We start from the raw sequence: 17,500 nt of genomic DNA on the forward strand, positions 1-17,500 counted from the left end.
GGTCTTTAAAAAGAAGAAAAAAAAACTTTCAAAATCTGCGATTAATTAGTTAATTTTTTTTAATCGATTGACAGCCCTAATAATAACATATATATATATATAATTATAATACATATATATATGTAAATATATATCTATATAAATATATAGATATATATATACATATATATCTTAATATATATACATGTATTATTATATATATATATATATATATATTAATACATGTATATATATATATTAATATATATATATATATATATATCTATTAATATATTAATAGATATATATATATATTAATACATATATACAATACATATATATATATATAGTAATAGATATATATATATTATATATATATATATATATATATGAATATATATAGATATATATTACAGTTAAATAAAAGATAACAAGTAGATAAAAGCCTGTTGATCTCTGCACCAGGCCCAGAGCCCTGGTAACTTTCCCAGGATGCTTTGCTGTCCGACATCATTAACAAAAAGCCTCGCTGACCAATCACAGCGTCGCCAGCCTGTTCCCATGGCAACGCCCCGCCTCCCTCACACAGAGGGTCTCACGGCTCTCCTCATGTTGAGGTCAACCTGAGGTCACGACCTCAGGTTGACCTCAGGTTGAACCCAGATACCCTCTTCCTTCTTCCCCTTCCTCTTCCTCCTTTCTCTTCCTTTTCCTTATTTCTCTTCCCTCTTCTTCTTCCTTCTTTATCTTCCTCTTCCTTTTCCTTCTTTCTCTTCCCTCTTCTTCTTCCTTCTTTATCTTCCTCTTCCCTCTTCCTCTTCCCTCGTCTTCTTCCTTCGTCTTTCTTTCTCTTCCTTCTTCCTCTTCCTTTTCCCTCTTCCTCTTCCCTCTTCCTTCCTTTATCATCTTTCCCATCCTTCGTCTTTCTTTCTCTTCCCTCTTCCTTCTTTCTCTTTCTCTTCCTTTTTCCTCTTCCCTCTTCCTTCTTTCTCTTCCTCTTCCTTCTTCCTCTCCCCTCTTCTTTTTCCCTCTTCCTTCCTTCTTCCTTTTCTTCTTCCTTCGTCTTTCTTTCTTTTCCCTCATTTTTCTTCCTCTTCCTTTTCCTTCTTCTTTCTTCCTCTTCTCTCTTCCTCTTCCCTCTTTCTCCCTCTCCCTCCTTCTCTTCCTGTATAGTCTGACAGCCAATCAGAGGCTCCTCCCTCTTCTCTCCGTCCCTCATCTTGTTGTTGTTGACGTTTACGTTTCATTTGCTGAGCGTGAACCTGAGGTTTGTTTCATTTATTATTGTTCATGCGCTGCTTTGTCCATATTTACCGAGTCGGAGATGAAATATGCACTTTGAGGAGGGGGGGGGGGAGAGGGGGGGGAGGAGGGGGGCTCACCTCTACCTCGTCTCTCCGCCTCGGTCGTGCGCCGCATAGATTTGCCTTCATCTCGTCCCGCGCTGCTCATCATGTGAGGAACGGGCGAGCGGAGTGGCGGGCGAGCGGCGGCTCCCCCGACGCGCCTCGACCCCCCCCCCCCCTCCTCAACGACGCAATTTCCCATCTCCCCCGGCTGCATGATTGATGCGGGTCGGAGCGGCGCTCCGGCCTCCGACGGCCGTCGCTGATGATGGGGGGGGGGGGGGGGGGTGACAGACAGCCGCACGCCGGGCCGTAAGTGGGCGGCTGGTTTGCTGGTTTGTTTGGCTGCTCGTCAAGTGGCGAGCGGCCATAACACCCAGGATGCATCCCTTCACCGCTTATTGATCCCACGGTTCATTCCTCACAACCTCCAATTCATCACTCGCTCATCAGAGAGATGGGGGGGAGAGGGGGAGATGGAGAGAGAGAGAGGGGGGAGAGGAAGGGAGAGGGGGGGGGGAGCAGAAGATGGGGGGGAGGGATGGAGAGAGAGAGGGGAGATGGATGGGGGGGAGGGGGGAGAGAGAGGGGGAGAGGAAGGGAGAGGGGGGAGGGGAGCAGAAGATGGGGGGGGGAGAGAGAGAGAGGTGGGAGATGGATGGGGGAGAGGGAGTGGGGAGATAGAGAGAGGGGGAGGGATGGGGGAAGAGATGGAGAGAGAGAAAAGGAGAGAGAGAGAGTTGGGGAGGAGGCACTAACAACAACAACAACTAGTCTCGTTGGTACGAAGGGGGCGTGACCTTTGACCTGACCTCCACACCGCATGGTATTTGTAGCTCTTTTTATATACATAGATACATATATATATACATATATATGTATATATATGTGGATATATATATACATATATATATATATGTATATACAGGACTGTCTCAGAAAATTAGAATATTGTGATGAAGTTCTTTATTTTCTGTAATGCAATTAAAAAAACAAAAATGTCATGCATTCTGGATTCATTACAAATCAACTGAAATATTGCAAGCCTTTTATTCTTTTAATATTGCTGATTATGGCTTACAGCTTAAGAAAACTCTAAAATCCTATCTCATAAAATTTTAATATTTCCTCAGACCAAGTAAAAAAAAAGATTTATAACAGCTGAGTGTTTGTCAAGGCTCAGGAAACCCTTGCAGGTGTTTCGAGTTAATTAGACAATTCAAGTGATTTGTTTAATACCCTACTAGTATACTTTTTCATGATATTCTAATATTTAGAGATAGGATATTTGAGTTTTCTTAAGCTGTAAGCCATAATCAGCAATATTAAAAGAATAAAAGGCTTGCAATATTTCAGTTGATTTGTAATGAATCCAGAATGCATGACATTTTTGTTTTTTTAATTGCATTGCAGAAAATAAAGAACTTCATCACAATATTCTAATTTTCTGAGACAGTCCTGTATATATGGATATATATATACATAAAGAAATAGGCCCCGCCCCCTCCCACACGGCCACCTGAGCAGTGATTCTCTCCTGGCGTGTCCCAAAAGAAAAGCTCCTCCAGAAGCAGCTAATTACCCGACATGAGAAGAAGAAGAAGAAGAAGAAGAAGAAGAAGAAGAAGAAGAAGAAGAAGAAGAAGAAGAAGAAGAAGAAGAACAACCACCGATAGAGGACCCTCAGAGAAGCCGTGAGGTTCTCGTTCCTCAGACACAGTCATGGCCTCCATGTGTTTCCCTGACAGTCATTAAACAACGAAAGTGCAGAAGTCAATTAGTGAACACTGCTCCACATGAGGGGGGGGGGGGAGGAGGAGGAGTGAAGGGGGAGGAGTGAAGGAGGAGGAGTGAAGGAGGAGGAGTGAAGGAGGAGGAGTGAAGGAGGGAGGAGTGAAGGGGGAGGAGTGAAGGAGGGAGGAGTGAAGGAGGAGGAGTGAAGGGGGAGGAGTGAAGGAGGGAGGAGTGAAGGAGGGAGGAGTGAAGGAGGAGGAGTGAAGGAGGGAGGAGTGAAGGGGGAGGAGTGAAGGAGGAGGAAACTTCTCCTCTTAACTTTGAGGTTTCATGTTCACAAGACCTCCAGGAGACCTGAACACTGCTAACGCCTTCCATGTGTGTGTGAGTGAGTGTATGTGTGAGTGTGAGTGTGAGTGTGAGTGTACACATACACTCACACTCACACTCACTCACACTCACACCTCTACTTGTTCTCATCCCCTCACATCGAGCTGTGCTGTTTGACCTTTGACCTCCAGTCTCTTTGAGTCTCTTTGAGTCTCGTTGTCTCTCTGAGTGATAACGTGTTGTTGTGTTGTTGTGTGTGTTGTTGTGTGTGTTGTTGTGTGTGTTGTTGTGTCATTGCGTGTGTTGTTGTGTGTGTTGGTGTGTCATTGTGTGTGTGTTGTGTGTGTTGTTGTGTCATTGTGTGTGTGTTGTGTGTATTGTTGTGTCATTGTGTGTGTGTTGTGTGTGTTGTGTCATCGTGTGTTGTGTGTGTCATGTTGTGTGTGTTGTTGTGTGTGTTGTTGTGTGTGTCATTGTGTATGTGTGTCATTGTGTGTGTTGTTGTGTCTTTGTGCGTGTGTTGTTGTGTCTTTGTGTGTGTGTTGTTGTGTCTTTGTGCGTGTGTTGTTGTTGTGTCATCGTGTGTGTGTGCTGTTGTGTCATTGTGTGTGTGTGTTGTTGTGTCATTGTGTGTGTGTGTTGTTGTGTCTTTGTGCGTGTGTTGTTGTGTCATTGTGCGTGTGTTGTTGTGTCATTGTGCGTGTGGTGTTGTTGTGTCTTTGTGTGTGTGTTGTTGTGTCTTTGTGCGTGTGTTGTTGTGTCTTTGTGTGTGTGTTGTTGTATCATTGTGTGTGTGTTGTTGTGTCATCGTGTGTGTGTTGTTGTGTCATCGTGTGTGTATGTTGTTGTGTCATTGTGCGTGTGTTGTGTGTCTTTGTGCGTGTGTTGTTGTGTCATTGTGTGCATGTGTTGTTGTGTCATTGTGTGTAGGTTGTTGTGTCATTGTGTGTGTGTGTTGTTGTGTCATTGTGTGTGTGTGTTGTTGTGTCATTGTGTGTATGTTGTTGTGTCATCGTGTGTGTGTGTTGTTGTGTCATCGTGTGCGTGTTGTTGTGTCATCGTGTGTGTGTGTTGTTGTGTCATTGTGTGTGTGTTGTTGTGTCATCGTGTGTGTGTGTTGTTGTGTCATTGTGTGCGTGTGTTGTTGTGTCATTGTGTGTGTGTTGTTGTGTCATCGTGTGTTTGTGTTGTTGTGTCATCGTGTGTTTGTGTTGTTGTGTCATTGTGTGTGTGTTGTTGTGTCATCGTGTGTGTGTGTTGTTGTGTCATCGTGTGTGTGTGTTGTTGTGTCATTGTGTGTGTGTTGTTGTGTCTTTGTGTGTGTGTTGTGTGTCATTGTGTGTGTGTTGTTGTGTCATCGTGTGTGTATGTTGTTGTGTCATCGTGTGCGTGTGTTGTTGTGTCATTGTGCGTGTGTTGTTGTGTCATTGTGTGTGTGTGTTGTTGTGTCATCGTGTGCGTGTGTTGTTGTGTCATTGTGTGTATGTTGTTGTGTCATCGTGTGCGTGTGTTGTTGTGTCTTTGTGTGTGTGTTGTTGTGTCATCGTGTGTGTGTTGTGTGTCTTTGTGCGTGTCCCTTTCTGGAGTCTTTGTGGTCGCTCTGTGAGTCTCTGAGTTTCTCCAGGAGGAACTTCCTTGTTGTCTCATGGGGAGTCGGGGGGGAACTTCCCCGTCGCCACGGCGACGTGTCGCTCCTCGTCTCGCAGGTCGGACACGATGTCGCCCCCCCCCCCAGAGTCAGAGTCCACGTCGATGATCTCAACATGATCTACATATTAGGAATCAATACCTTCCTTCTGTCTGCTTCTCTACACCGGGAACCACATCGTCCTCCACTCGCTCTTCGTAAACACTCTCCTCCTCCTCCTCCTCCTCCTCCTCTTCACCCCACCCCCCCCCACACACACACACCTCCTCCTCCCCCTCCCTGTTCACTTCTTACTTTAATCTCCTCCTCCTCCTCTTGTCGTCTGAATCTCTGACTTCCATCATCTCAGTTCCCCCCCCCCTCCCCCCCCCTCCCCCTGCCCTGCAGCTGCACCGGGGGAGCGGCCTCAGAGGGGGGGGGGGGTTTCGGGGTTGAAATTAATGAGCGGAGCCTGGAGGTATTGACTTTCCTGGGAAAACACAGCTCTCTAAAAATCAGTGGCCAAGCGCCGCAATAACTCAGCACCCATCGATCCCACACACACACACACACACACACACACACACTCACACACACACACACACTCTAGCCTCCCCCCCCCCCCCAACAGGCCTCATTGATCCGTGCATTAAGCTCTGAGGCCGTGTGGACCAGCAGCTCCTTCTACACCAGCTGGGGAACAACAGGAGAACTACAACCTGCAGGACCAAGGACTACAAAACCACAAGTCAACTCCTCTGTCCTCTGTCCTCTCTCCTCCCTCCTCTCCTCTCTCTTCTCTTCTCTCCCCTCTCCTCTCCTCTCCTCCCCTCCCTTCTCTCTCCTCTCCCCTCCCTCCTTCCTCCTCTCTTCCCTCCTCTCTCCTCTCCCCTCTCCTCTCTCCTTCCTCCCTTCTTGTCATTCTGCTGACGTTTTCTTGCCTTTGGCCGGTGTTTCAGAGCGAAGCCGGCGGATCAGATCCTGAAGCTGCTTTAAGCTACAGAGAGGAAGAGAGCAAAGGATTCTGGGTAAACACGGAGTCTTACTGCTCGTCACTTCACCTCCGGCTGCACTTCAGCTGGAGGAAGAGAGTTGATGCTCACGGAGACGATGTGTTCAAGGCCTTCAAGGTCCTCAATGACCAGGAACCCCTGGAACCTGCTGAAGGACCCCGACAGGTCCTCCAGGTCCTCCAGGTCCTCTGTGAACTCCTCACCGCCTCATTAAGACCACCTGAACATATTCAAGGTGCCTTCGACTCCTTTATAACATGCAACCTGCTTTAGATCTGGCAAAGGTCCTTATAGCCTCAACAAGAACCTCTGGAAACTCTTCAAGGTCCTTATAACCTCAACAAGAACCTCCGGGACTCTTTCAGGTCCTTAAAACCTCTTTAAAAACCTTTGGAAACCCTTCAAGGTCCTTAAAACCTAAATTCTTCAAGGTCCTCAAAGCCTCTTTAAGAACCTCTGGAAACTCTTCAAGGTCCTTAAAACCTCAACAAGAACCTTCGGGAACTCTTGCAGGTCCTTAAAACCTCTTTCAAAACCTTTGGAAAACCTTCAAGGTCCTTAAAACCTAAATTCTTCAAGGTCCTCAAAGCCTCTTTATGAACCTCTGGAAACTCTTCAAGGTCCTTATAACCTCAACAAGAACCTTCGGGAACTCTTGCAGGCCCTTAAAACCTCTTTAAAAACCTTTGGAAACCCTTCAAGGTCCTTAAAACCTGTTTAAGAACCTTTGGAACCTCTTCAAGGTCCTTAAAACCTCAACAAAAACTCAACGAAGGTCCTAAAAACCTCAACAAACCTCTGTAAACTCTTCCAGGTCCGTGTCATCTCCATAAAAGCCTCTGGAACCAGCTCAAGCACCAATGGAAACCTTTAATCTGTAAACTCAGAACCTGCCACCGACTCAACGAGTTATTAGTTCTTGAATAATTGTCCGAACTGGAAAAGAATCCGAAGCGTTTCACGTGTGAATTCATCTCAATGTTGCATTCTGGGATTTAACTCAAGGGACAATAATACAAAATAATTCTGGATTTTTTTTTCCACAAAAACAAAGAAAGAAAATCTTCTCTTCCAAACATCAAGGTGTAAAAAACGACACAAGTATCCGCTCGTAGTGAAGTCCTCCTTTCCTTCAGTAATAGTATAAATAATATATATGTAACTGTTTTACACGTGAAATAGTTTTAATCGGATGATTAACGGCCGAATGACGATGAACTCGTTGTTCGAAGTTGTCGCCGCATCGATCCAGACTGACCCGCTGACATCATCCCTTCATCATAACATCAGGACTACAATAAAACCTGAAGGCCCGCCCCCAACCCCCAGAGGAACCGACTCCCTCTCTCTCCACAGCTCGCCCCTTCATATATCTTACAGGCTCATTTCACATTCATGAACACATCGTCTCTGCTGGCAGGCGAGCAGGCGGCAACAATATGGCCGCCGCCGCCGCCGCTCCTGGCAGGAGGAGCGAGGAGGAGAAGACTTGGGAGGCTCACAAGAGAAACCACGACCCTATGATGCAGCCACCTGCCAGGCTGTTGTTGTTGCTGTTTCCCACCCAATCGATCAAACCGGAATCAGATGTTGTTGAATGTGAAACGTCTGTGTCTTAAAGGGCCAGCGCGCACCTTTATTTTATTGCCGTTTTTTTAATAGTTTTTTCATGTTTTTCTTTTTATTCCCGTAAAAACATATACGTAGGCTGTAATCATGATAACAACATTATTTTAAGCATTTATGGTTTTCTATTGGTAACCGTGAGATTAAAATGACATTAAAAATAGATTTTTTTTGTCGTTGAGAGTAAAAAGATTATCAACAGCAGCATCTTCGATCTATTCTTTAATTTTAACTTCTCCTCTACTACATTTTAATTGATAATAATTCTACATATTCTTTAGTGATAATAGTCTGATTGGGTTGTTTAATATGTGTTTTGTTCCCGTGTCACGGCGAGACATTGAAGCATGCAAGAACAGAGAGACTGAGACGGAGTTTCTTTCCTCAGGCCATCAGGACTGTGAACTCCGACCTCACCAGGACCCCCACATAGACCCACACAACTGCCCCTCTTAGGCACACACACACACACACACACACGCACACTTACTGTAAATATTGTGTTGTTTTTTATTGTAAATAGTGTGTACTTGTTGCCCTTGCACATTCCTGCTGAGCATTGCCACTTTCATTTCACTGCACACCCTGTGTGTGTATGTGACAAATAAAACATCTTGAATCTTGAATCTTGAATCTTGAACACACCGCATAACAATGAATAAATACAGACGTGGTTCAAAATATTCATAATAATAAGTCGAGTTGCATATTGATGTAAAATAAAATCAAAGCTACGGAAGCCTTGAAGGACAAACACATTTAAAGCCTCACATCAGTTTTATATTCGTCTGTTCTTTCGACCTTTTTACTTTATTTTTGAGAAAATAAAAGCGAAAACAAGCGTAATTTGTCACATTTTGGTCTTTTTTTTTCTCCATCTGTGAATTCCAGTTTTCCCACATTTTTCTGGGATCCTAACAAAAGGAACCCTCACTTCTGTCCCCGTTATCATCCCCTCTTCTATAGTTCTGATCATAGAAAGAGATGCGATGTGCGATTCAGACGTGTCGTACTGGCCCTTTAAGGCGATAACGCTGCATGGAAAAAAAGCTAAAAAAGCTCTCGCGCCTCTTGTCACTCGTATCTGTAAATGGGATCACAGATTAGCATTGCAGAAAGGAGGCGGCGGAGGAGGAGGCGGAGGAGGAGGCGGCGGCGGCCAGACCCTCCATTGTGAGGGTCCCGTCCAACAAAGAAGGAGAGCGGCGTGATAAACGGGTGTTGAACAGGACGCCTGAACACGCTCGGCCCGCTGCGCCCGGCGCCGTGACATTTACTTATCGCGCCGGGCGGCCTTCCATCTGACCTTTCGGCTACTTTGAATGACATCTGGATATTCTGACGGAATAATCGGGACAGTAAACGCACCGATTCAAAAGGAGGGAAGATAAAAAGGAGCCTTTTGACTTCGCGGGACGGCGGAGACAATGAGGCTCGGAGGACGAGAAGAAGAAGAAGAGGAGGAGGAAGAGGAGGAAGAAGAGCAAGAGGAGGATTGACACACCGGGGGGAAATGTTTACTTCACTTCCAGCGCGGAGGAAACTGTTTCCAGCGAATAACAAAGAGTTGATCTGGGTCTCAGAACCGTAAACCTGGTCTTTAAGCTCTGCTCCGAGCCCACGAGAGAGAGCGGGCTGAACTCCACTCCGACTCCCACTGGAGGTCCACCAAAGTTTTAAGGTTTTATTTTGAAGACGTAGAATATTTCCATCTGATAGAGAAACCGATTGCTATTTTCTTTGTCCAGCAAACCTTTAAACATTCACTTCAACACCTTTTCAGTAAGGTGAGCCTCGAAAGAACCAGAACCTCCTCAGACAGAGACTCTGAAAGCACCACGTCAATGAGTCTCGAACACAGCTGGAAGGTCAAAGGGCAACCTCAACGTTTCCCACAACACCAGCTGAAGCGTTATTGAGCCACCAGAACAGGACCGGGTCTTACCGGTGTAGACGAAGCGTCCCGGCGCTCCTTTGCAGAACTGTTTGGATTTGTAGGACAGCGTGACCTCCACGACCCCAGGGATGTGGCGAGGGGGAGTCTGGACCCGGATGGCGTGAGGGGTGATCAGCTGGGGAAAAAACACCGGCAGGTTCTTTTAAAACAGTCATTTCTTTGTTTTTCAGTTTTAACTCAGATTAAACCTGCTGAGTTTAGTCCAGGTGGTTCTGCCAGAAGTACGTGTACTGGAAATGGTTCTACTGAGAGTACGTGTACTGGAAATGGTTCTACTGAAAGTATGTGTACCGGAAATGGTTCTGCTAGAAGTACGTGTACCAGTAATGTTTTTGCCAGAAGTACGTGTACCGGAAGTGGTATTACTGGAAGTACGTGTACCGGTAATGTTTCTACTGGAAGTACGTGTACCGGTAATGTTTTTTGCCAGAAGTACGTGTACCGGTAATGTTTCTGCCTGAAGTACGTGTACCGGAAGTGGTATTACTGGAAGTACGTGTACCGGTAATGTTTTTGCCAGAAGTACGTGTACCAGTAATGGTTCTGCCAGAAGTACGTGTACCGGAAATGGTTTTGCCAGAAGTACGTGTACCGGAAATTGTTCTACTGGAAGTACGAGTACCGGAAATGGTTCTACAGGAACTGCGTGTTCCGGGAATGGTTCTGCCTGAAGTAATATCATCCCCTTGTCCCAAAATAAGCGCAACCATAATTTATATCTAATATGTAATAATTCCAAAAACTGCATTTAAAAAGACTCCGAAGGCAACACGACTTCTACTTCCTGTCCATCTACATGAAGCATGAAGAACTCGAGCAACGGCAACTTTAACGTCCTCGTTCCGCTCGGCGACACTTCAACTGCCTTCGTGGTCCCGTGATCTGGGTCAGCGCGTCGGCGCTCAGAGGGATTCTGGGCTTTGGAGTCCGTCTGCTCGCCGCTGATCAAAGAGAAAAAGATCACCTGTCGGCGGCGTGGAGACGAACATCTCCCCTCCTTCCCACGCCGCCGCCAGGTGTTCTGCTCTTCTGGAAACGACTTCAATATTTCATGGAGCTCCTCCCGCCGCGCCTCCAATGCCAGCTACCAATCTACATATTTTTTTCCGGGCGGACCTGGCGGAGCTGCACGGATACAGATGCAGGTGTTGCTACGACCGTGTGTGTGTGTGTGTGTGTGTGTGTGTTGATGATCTAGAAGACGGAGAGCGTGACGTACAGTACGGTGCAGCTGCAGACTCCTCCGGGTGCCAAATATTTTGAGGTTTTTTATTTATTTCCCTCTCCGTGAAATTGCTGCGTCTGTTTGATTTCATTTGACAAATCGAATGCGAGACGTCGCGCCGCCGAGCCGAGGCTCTCGAGTTCACGGCTGAAATGAATTTAAACCGTAGCGACTCCCGAAACTTTCTCGCAGGCTTTCCTTCTCTTCACGCCGTCGAAGCGCTCTCACCTCGCTCCAGACCAGCATGGTGCCGAAGACGACCTGCAGGCCGTCGAAGAAGTTGTCCCCGATGAGGATGACGGTGGCGCCGCCGGTCGTCCAGCCCTCGCTCGGGCTGATGGCTTTGATGCAGGGCGTGGCTGCTTCAGAAACACAGCGACACGACGGCAACGTTAGCAAAGAAACACAACGACAACTTCAGAAAGCACATCGGGGTCACCGCCAAGATACGAAAGGTTCACCAGAGTCTCATTGATACGAGCTTCTGATTGGTTGAGATCTCATGACCCTCTGGAACACATCTGGTTTGTTTCAGGATCTTTAAATAACGATTACCGCCTTTATTATGAAACTACTTTCTGCCCCATCGATGTCTTTTCTCGTAAATTGTGACTTTAAACCCAGAAAAAGTGGAACTCTGAAGACGAGGAGGAAACCAAAAGCTACCAGTTGACGTGATTCTCATGTTTTGGGTTCTGTTGGATTTCAGCGTCGTTGGAAATGTTTATTTTATTTGATGCATCATCGGAGTCAGAAAGCCCCTGTGACCTCTGACCTCCAGACCCAGAGCCACACATGTGTAACTGGATCCTCAGAGAGCTCTCAGTCCACCACCAACACACCAACACACCAACACACTAACACACCAACACACCAACACACCAACACACCAACACACCAACACACCAACATACCAACACACCAACATACCAACACACTAACACACCAACACACCAACATACCAACACAATAACACCAACACACCAACACACCAACACACCAACACACTAACACACTAACACACCAACACACTAACACACCAACACACCAACACACTAACACACCAACACACTAACACACCAACACACCAACACACTAACACACCAACACACCAACACACTAACACACCAACACACTAACACACCAACACACTAACACACCAACACACCAACACACTAACACACCAACACACTAACACACCAACACACTAACACACCAACACACCAACACACTAACACACCAACACACTAACACACCAACACACCAACACACCAACACACCAACACACTAACACACCAACACACCAACACACCAACACACTAACACACCAACACACCAACACACCAACACACTAACACACTAACACACCAACACACCAACACACTAACACACCAACACACCAACACACCAACACACTAACACATGCACCTGATTGGTTTTCCCAACAGGCCGGAGATCAATAAGCGTCTCCGTGGCGTCTCCATGACGACGAGGCGGAGGTCCAGTCAGAGCGGCGAGGGGAACTAGACCCTCTACACCCTGTTCCCGGACCAGAGACCTGTTATCTGGGGGGGGGGGGGGGGGGTTTCCTCCTAGCTTACCATCCCACTTTATCTATCATTATATGTTTATGTGGGGGGAGGGGGAGGGGGGGCTTCTGAGTCCAGCATCAACTCTTTTTTCAAACTCACTAAAGAATTCTCAGATGAAGATGATGAAGAAGAAGAAGAAGAAGAAGAAGAAGAAGAAGAAGAAGAAGAAGAAGAAGAAGAAGAAGAAGAAGAAGAAGAGTCGATGTCATCTCCTTATTAATTTCCCTCTTTTGACACAGCAGTAAACAAACAGTCCAATGGGTCTGAGGGGGGGGGGGGGGGGCACAAAGGCGAGGAGCCGGCAGTGGAAAGTTTTCTCGAGGACGAGGGGGGGGGGGGGCTTTTTATCGGCTGTGGTGGAAACATCCCAGCCTGGTTGAGATGAGACACGCCCCCCCCCCCTCCTCTTTTGGCCCCTGCAGGACGCCGTACGCGACGCCTCGGAGGCCGACGCGTTGCCTACATGAACGCCTCAGCGTGAAGGTTTGTTCTCAGGTGAGCAGCCAGGAACATGACGGGTGACCGATCGGTGTCAGGGATGCGTTTGTTTTATCCCCTTGGACGTGCCAGACAGTTGGGTTGGGGGGGGAGAGGGGGGGGGGTTGCAAGGAGGAAAACGTTTTGGGCAATCGCAGGAGGTCAGTGTTCTCCTTTGATCAACGGCGTTATCCTGTCTGAGGCGCCCCCGCTGCGATAAGCACCACCCGCCTGGCGCCGCAAGTCGGTCGCATCAAACGAGACGATTGCGTAATCGGCTCCTGGAAGCGGCCTCTGAACTTTTAAAACGAGTCGAGGGAAACCGGCGCGTTCGCCGCTCGAGGACGACGGCGACGCCACTTTGAAGTCGTGGCGGTTGGTGGCAAATAGGCCGAGGGGTTTGATTCAGTCCGCCGTACGTCCCGGAGGGGCGGGGTTTACCTCACGGGGGATGAATTGATGAGCGTCAAGACGACGACCGTCAGCGAGAGTTTGTCAAGTTAACTTTTCTGTGAAGGTTTTTCTCTCGTGCTTTCCGATGCCCCGGTATTATAAGCCCCACCCGTCTGGTGTTCCCAGCTGGGGAAAACAAGCAAACCAAGTTCCCTCCGTGAGAAGCCCCAAACTTGTTCTTCTTTCTTCGGGCGGTGAAAGATGGAGAGAATACAACAGAGTTTTGATGTCTGCTACAGAATCGTTTTAAGGGCTTGTTTTGCTCAGCTGGGTGTCCCAGAGGGGTGGGAAGGGTTTGGCTAAGACTGCAGGACAAGACTGGAAGTTCACACAGAAGTGAACAAAAGTCGGTTCGGTCTACTTCTTTGTCTCGAAGATGTTATTGGATGCCCCGGCGTGGTAAGCCCCACCCGGCTGGTGTTCCAAGTAGGTTAAAACAAACAAACCAGTAACACCATCTCTCCGGAACAAGATTTAAACTTTAAAACAAGTCGAAGAGAAACTACAGAATTATCCATTTGGGATGTGAGAGAGGGAGGAAACCACTTTTTAGTGATGTCTTTCTGACTGGGGGCAAAAGGTTTGTTTTGTTCCACTGTCGGTCCCAGGCGGGCGGGGTTTACCTCACAGGATCAAATCACAGCTGCTGAGAAGTTTAGACAGAAGTGAAGAAGTTTCCATCGGCTCTCAAACTGATGTTGAGACGCAACTTGTTGACGTCAGGTTGCTTTGATTTATCTCACCTCTGTATCATAAACTCCCCCCGCCTGGTGCGCCAAGTACAACGAAACAAACAATAGACTTTTGTAATGGCCTTCAACTTTAAAGCCAGCTGAGGGGAAACTGCCGAGGAAGGCGGTTTTGGAAAGTTGGACGAGTTATTGATCCGTTCGAGTCATTGCTTTTTAGCAAAACCAAAAGTTAGTTTTACTCTCCTGCACGTGCCAGGCGGGTGGGACTGTTCCCCACGGGACAGAACAATGAGCGCTGGGAGGTTCCGAGGAAATATATAATAATAATAATAATAATTCAGTCGACTTTTCTGTGTCCCAACTTCTTTTATTTTTATGGCGTTAGCCGTACAGGCTAAGCTCCGCCCACCTGGCACTGCAAGTGAGTCGAATCAAACGAGGGATTTATGTCATCGAAGGCCGGAGGGTTTTACGAGCGAGGGGACGTTAAAGTTTACGGCTTCAGGAGGAAACGTTACGGCTCTCGGGTCGAGTTGCACGGCGCTCAACTTTATCCTCCATTCATTCTATTATGTTTTATTATTTTTAATTTGGGCTTCGCTTGTGGAACGTTGGAAGAACGGAGCGCTTGTTCGGCGGTGCGGGGTCGTCCAGCGGGGGCGCGGGGCGGAGCCTCCACAGCCACCGCGGGTTGCTTCCTTTTTGGGTTTTTACATTTTATATTTCCCACTTTTCTTCAGAATCAAACACACCTCAGATCGAACTCTGTATTAATATATAAAACATACAATCTGAGAGCTTCTAATACTCTAATGAAAGACACCGCGCAGTTGCATTGTGGGAAATGTAGGCTCCAGAGGGCTTGGGAATGTCTCTCTCTCTCTCTCTCTCCCTCTCTCTCTCTCTCTGTCTGTCTGTCTCTCTCTCTCCCTCTCTCTCCCTCCCTCTCTCTCTCTCTCTCTCTCTCTCCTCTCTCTCTCTCTCCTCTCTCTCTCTCTCTCTCCTCTCTCTCTCTCTCCCTCTCTCTCTCTCTCTCTCCCTCTCTCTCCCTCTCTCTGTCTCTCTCTCTCTCTCTCCCTCCCTCTCTCTCCCTCTCTCTCTCTGCGTGTGGAAACTAGAGCAGATAAATTATTTTTTATTTAACAAATTGTTTTTAATTGGAAATGTGGATGTTATTTTCACATTAAATCCCAAATTGATCTCTTCATGAATCCTACTTTATTCCTCCAAATCTCTTCCTTTAAGACACAGGCGTCAAACACAAGGCCTGCGGCCCGAATCCGGCCCGCCACGTCATTTTAAGCGGCCCCTGAAGGCTTGAAAGACGTAAGATCACCTTTTATTGAAGAAATGTAAGACAATATCCCATGCTTTTATTTTGAAGGTTTCAAAGTAAATGGATTCATGTTATAAAATTAGAGAAATGGTCTTATTTATGTACAACATGTACATAAGACCATGTGGCCCACGGTGAACATGAGTTTGACCCCCCCCCCCCCTCTCCGAGCGACCTCTAACCTTCAGAGGGGTCCAGGCGTCGGGCGCGGCGGCCATGTTTGGAGTTGTTGTGGACGAACATGTTGTCTGACACCGACAGCACGTGTCCGTCCACGTTGACCGTAGTGGAGATGACCACCTGCACACACACACACACACACACACACACACACACACAGGGTCACACCTGGATCCGGCGCGGGGCACTGTGTCGTGAGGTGGAGCCTCGCGTCTCTCACCTGGAACCTCCTCATGTCTCGCGGGTTTCCTGCATTTTTCAAACAGTTCTGATTGCACTTGAGGAAGAACTTGAGGAAGAACCTGCAAACAAACAAACAAACAAACAACAACAACAACAGATTAGTGGGGAGGCCCAGAGACGCTGATCCAGGGTCAGTGAAGTCGGGCTCAGTTTGGCTCGACGCAGAACAACGTTTCATGTCAAATAATTAAAAATAACAAAGAAAAAACAGTTGAAAACATTTCCTTGGGCTTTTATTGTGAAAGTTGAGTCCGTGGCTCCGCCCCCTGGAGTTCAGAGGAGCTCTGAGTTCATGAATAAAGCGTCACCTCGACGTCTTTAGTGTGAAAACTCACAAAAATAATAACACTTCGCGGCTTTTTCGCTGCATAATACGATCGAGTGAAAGAATTCACGAGAAAAACAACAGATCAACATAGATATATATATTTAAATATATATATATATATATATATTTAAATATATTTATATATTCATATATTTACGTGAACTCCACAACAGGCCATTAAACTGCTTCTAGAAGATACAAAAGAAAAGTGTATAAAATAATAAAAAGCTTCATTGGAACACAGTAACAGACCTGATGGTTTATAACCGTGTAATAAACTCTTTATGATGTCATCACGTTACAGAGCTCGCCACGGAGGGGGCACCGGCTGACTGAAGCAACAAATGAAGCGCTCCTCGCTCTCTCTGGTAAACAAATGAAAGGCTCATCTGTTTCTCTGGAGCCTAAATGAAGCGCTCCTTTCTTTCTCTGGTGAACAAATGAAGCGCTCCTCTCTCTTGACGGGTCTCAGCGTTAGTCATAAATCGTCGTTCGGCGGCGGCGGCCCGATAAAGACAGTCCACCACTTTCTGCAGACTTATGGTGTCTCGTTAGGACCCCCCCCCCCTAACACCCCCCCCCCCCTCCTTTGGTTGATTTACGCCCGTGTTCTGGCCGGCAGAGGAGTATTGATCGGGAATGGATATCAATGAGGACGGGCGGCAATAACCCCGAAGCTGGGGGGGGGGGGGGATGGATAGCCGCCTTAATGCACCTCCCACCGCCTTGTAATCTGTGCACATCCGTCTCCTCCCCGGCCCGTAGCCCCGCCCGCCCCCCTCGCCCTGGTTCTGATGGAGCGCTCCCTTTTTAATTGCCACATTATCACAATAACACTCCGGCCCGTTGCCGAGCGGCAAGGTCGGCGCCGCATTAACCACGAGGTAACCCCACAACACGGCCCGCTGCAAGGCATGCTGGGAGAGGGGGGGGGGGCGTCAGGTCCAGCTTAAGGAGACGGGACCGTCTTGGAGAGCTCGGGTTTCAGGCCCAGAAGCCTTTAAATGTGGAAAGTTAAACTTTAATAAAGACGTCGTTAAAGATCTTTATAACTTTATTTTAACAGGTTGTTAAATATAAAGTTTATTTTTGTGAGTTTTTTATTTGGTAAAAAATAAAACCTTCATTACTAAACCCATTAACTTTAAACTGTAAGGGTTGTTAAGGCTCTTTACTCACTGACATGTGATTATAAACCTTAACAACCTTCTTTATATATTATTACAAACTTATTACGGTCTTCTGTATTTATTTATTTTTAAATGTGAGCCTTTTCTATTTATTAAGTATTTATTATGTATTGAAATATTGAAATGCATTTAGGGTTTACCTTCTTTCTTATTTAACACATTTTAATCTTTT

The 17,500-nt window shown here is 46.8% G+C and overlaps 1 protein-coding gene across 4 annotated transcripts in view; it reads right to left on the bottom strand.

Moving 5' to 3' along the window:
• The window catches only part of LOC130209352 (transcription factor COE1-like), a 124,730-nt gene that overhangs the window by 29,949 nt on the left and 77,281 nt on the right, over positions 1-17,500 (bottom strand). For all 4 annotated transcript variants that reach the window (XM_056438938.1, XM_056438936.1, XM_056438935.1 and 1 more), the window contains exons 7-10: positions 15,788-15,869; positions 15,570-15,687; positions 11,066-11,199; positions 9,601-9,727 (exon numbers count right to left, since the gene is read on the bottom strand). In XM_056438938.1, the coding sequence (XP_056294913.1) occupies positions 9,601-9,727; positions 11,066-11,199; positions 15,570-15,687; positions 15,788-15,869 (461 nt within the window). The remainder of the gene's footprint in view (positions 1-9,600; positions 9,728-11,065; positions 11,200-15,569; positions 15,688-15,787; positions 15,870-17,500) is intronic.

The sequence above is a fragment of the Pseudoliparis swirei genome, chromosome 19 (genome assembly GCF_029220125.1).
Source record: "Pseudoliparis swirei isolate HS2019 ecotype Mariana Trench chromosome 19, NWPU_hadal_v1, whole genome shotgun sequence".
NCBI lineage: Eukaryota > Metazoa > Chordata > Actinopteri > Perciformes > Liparidae > Pseudoliparis > Pseudoliparis swirei.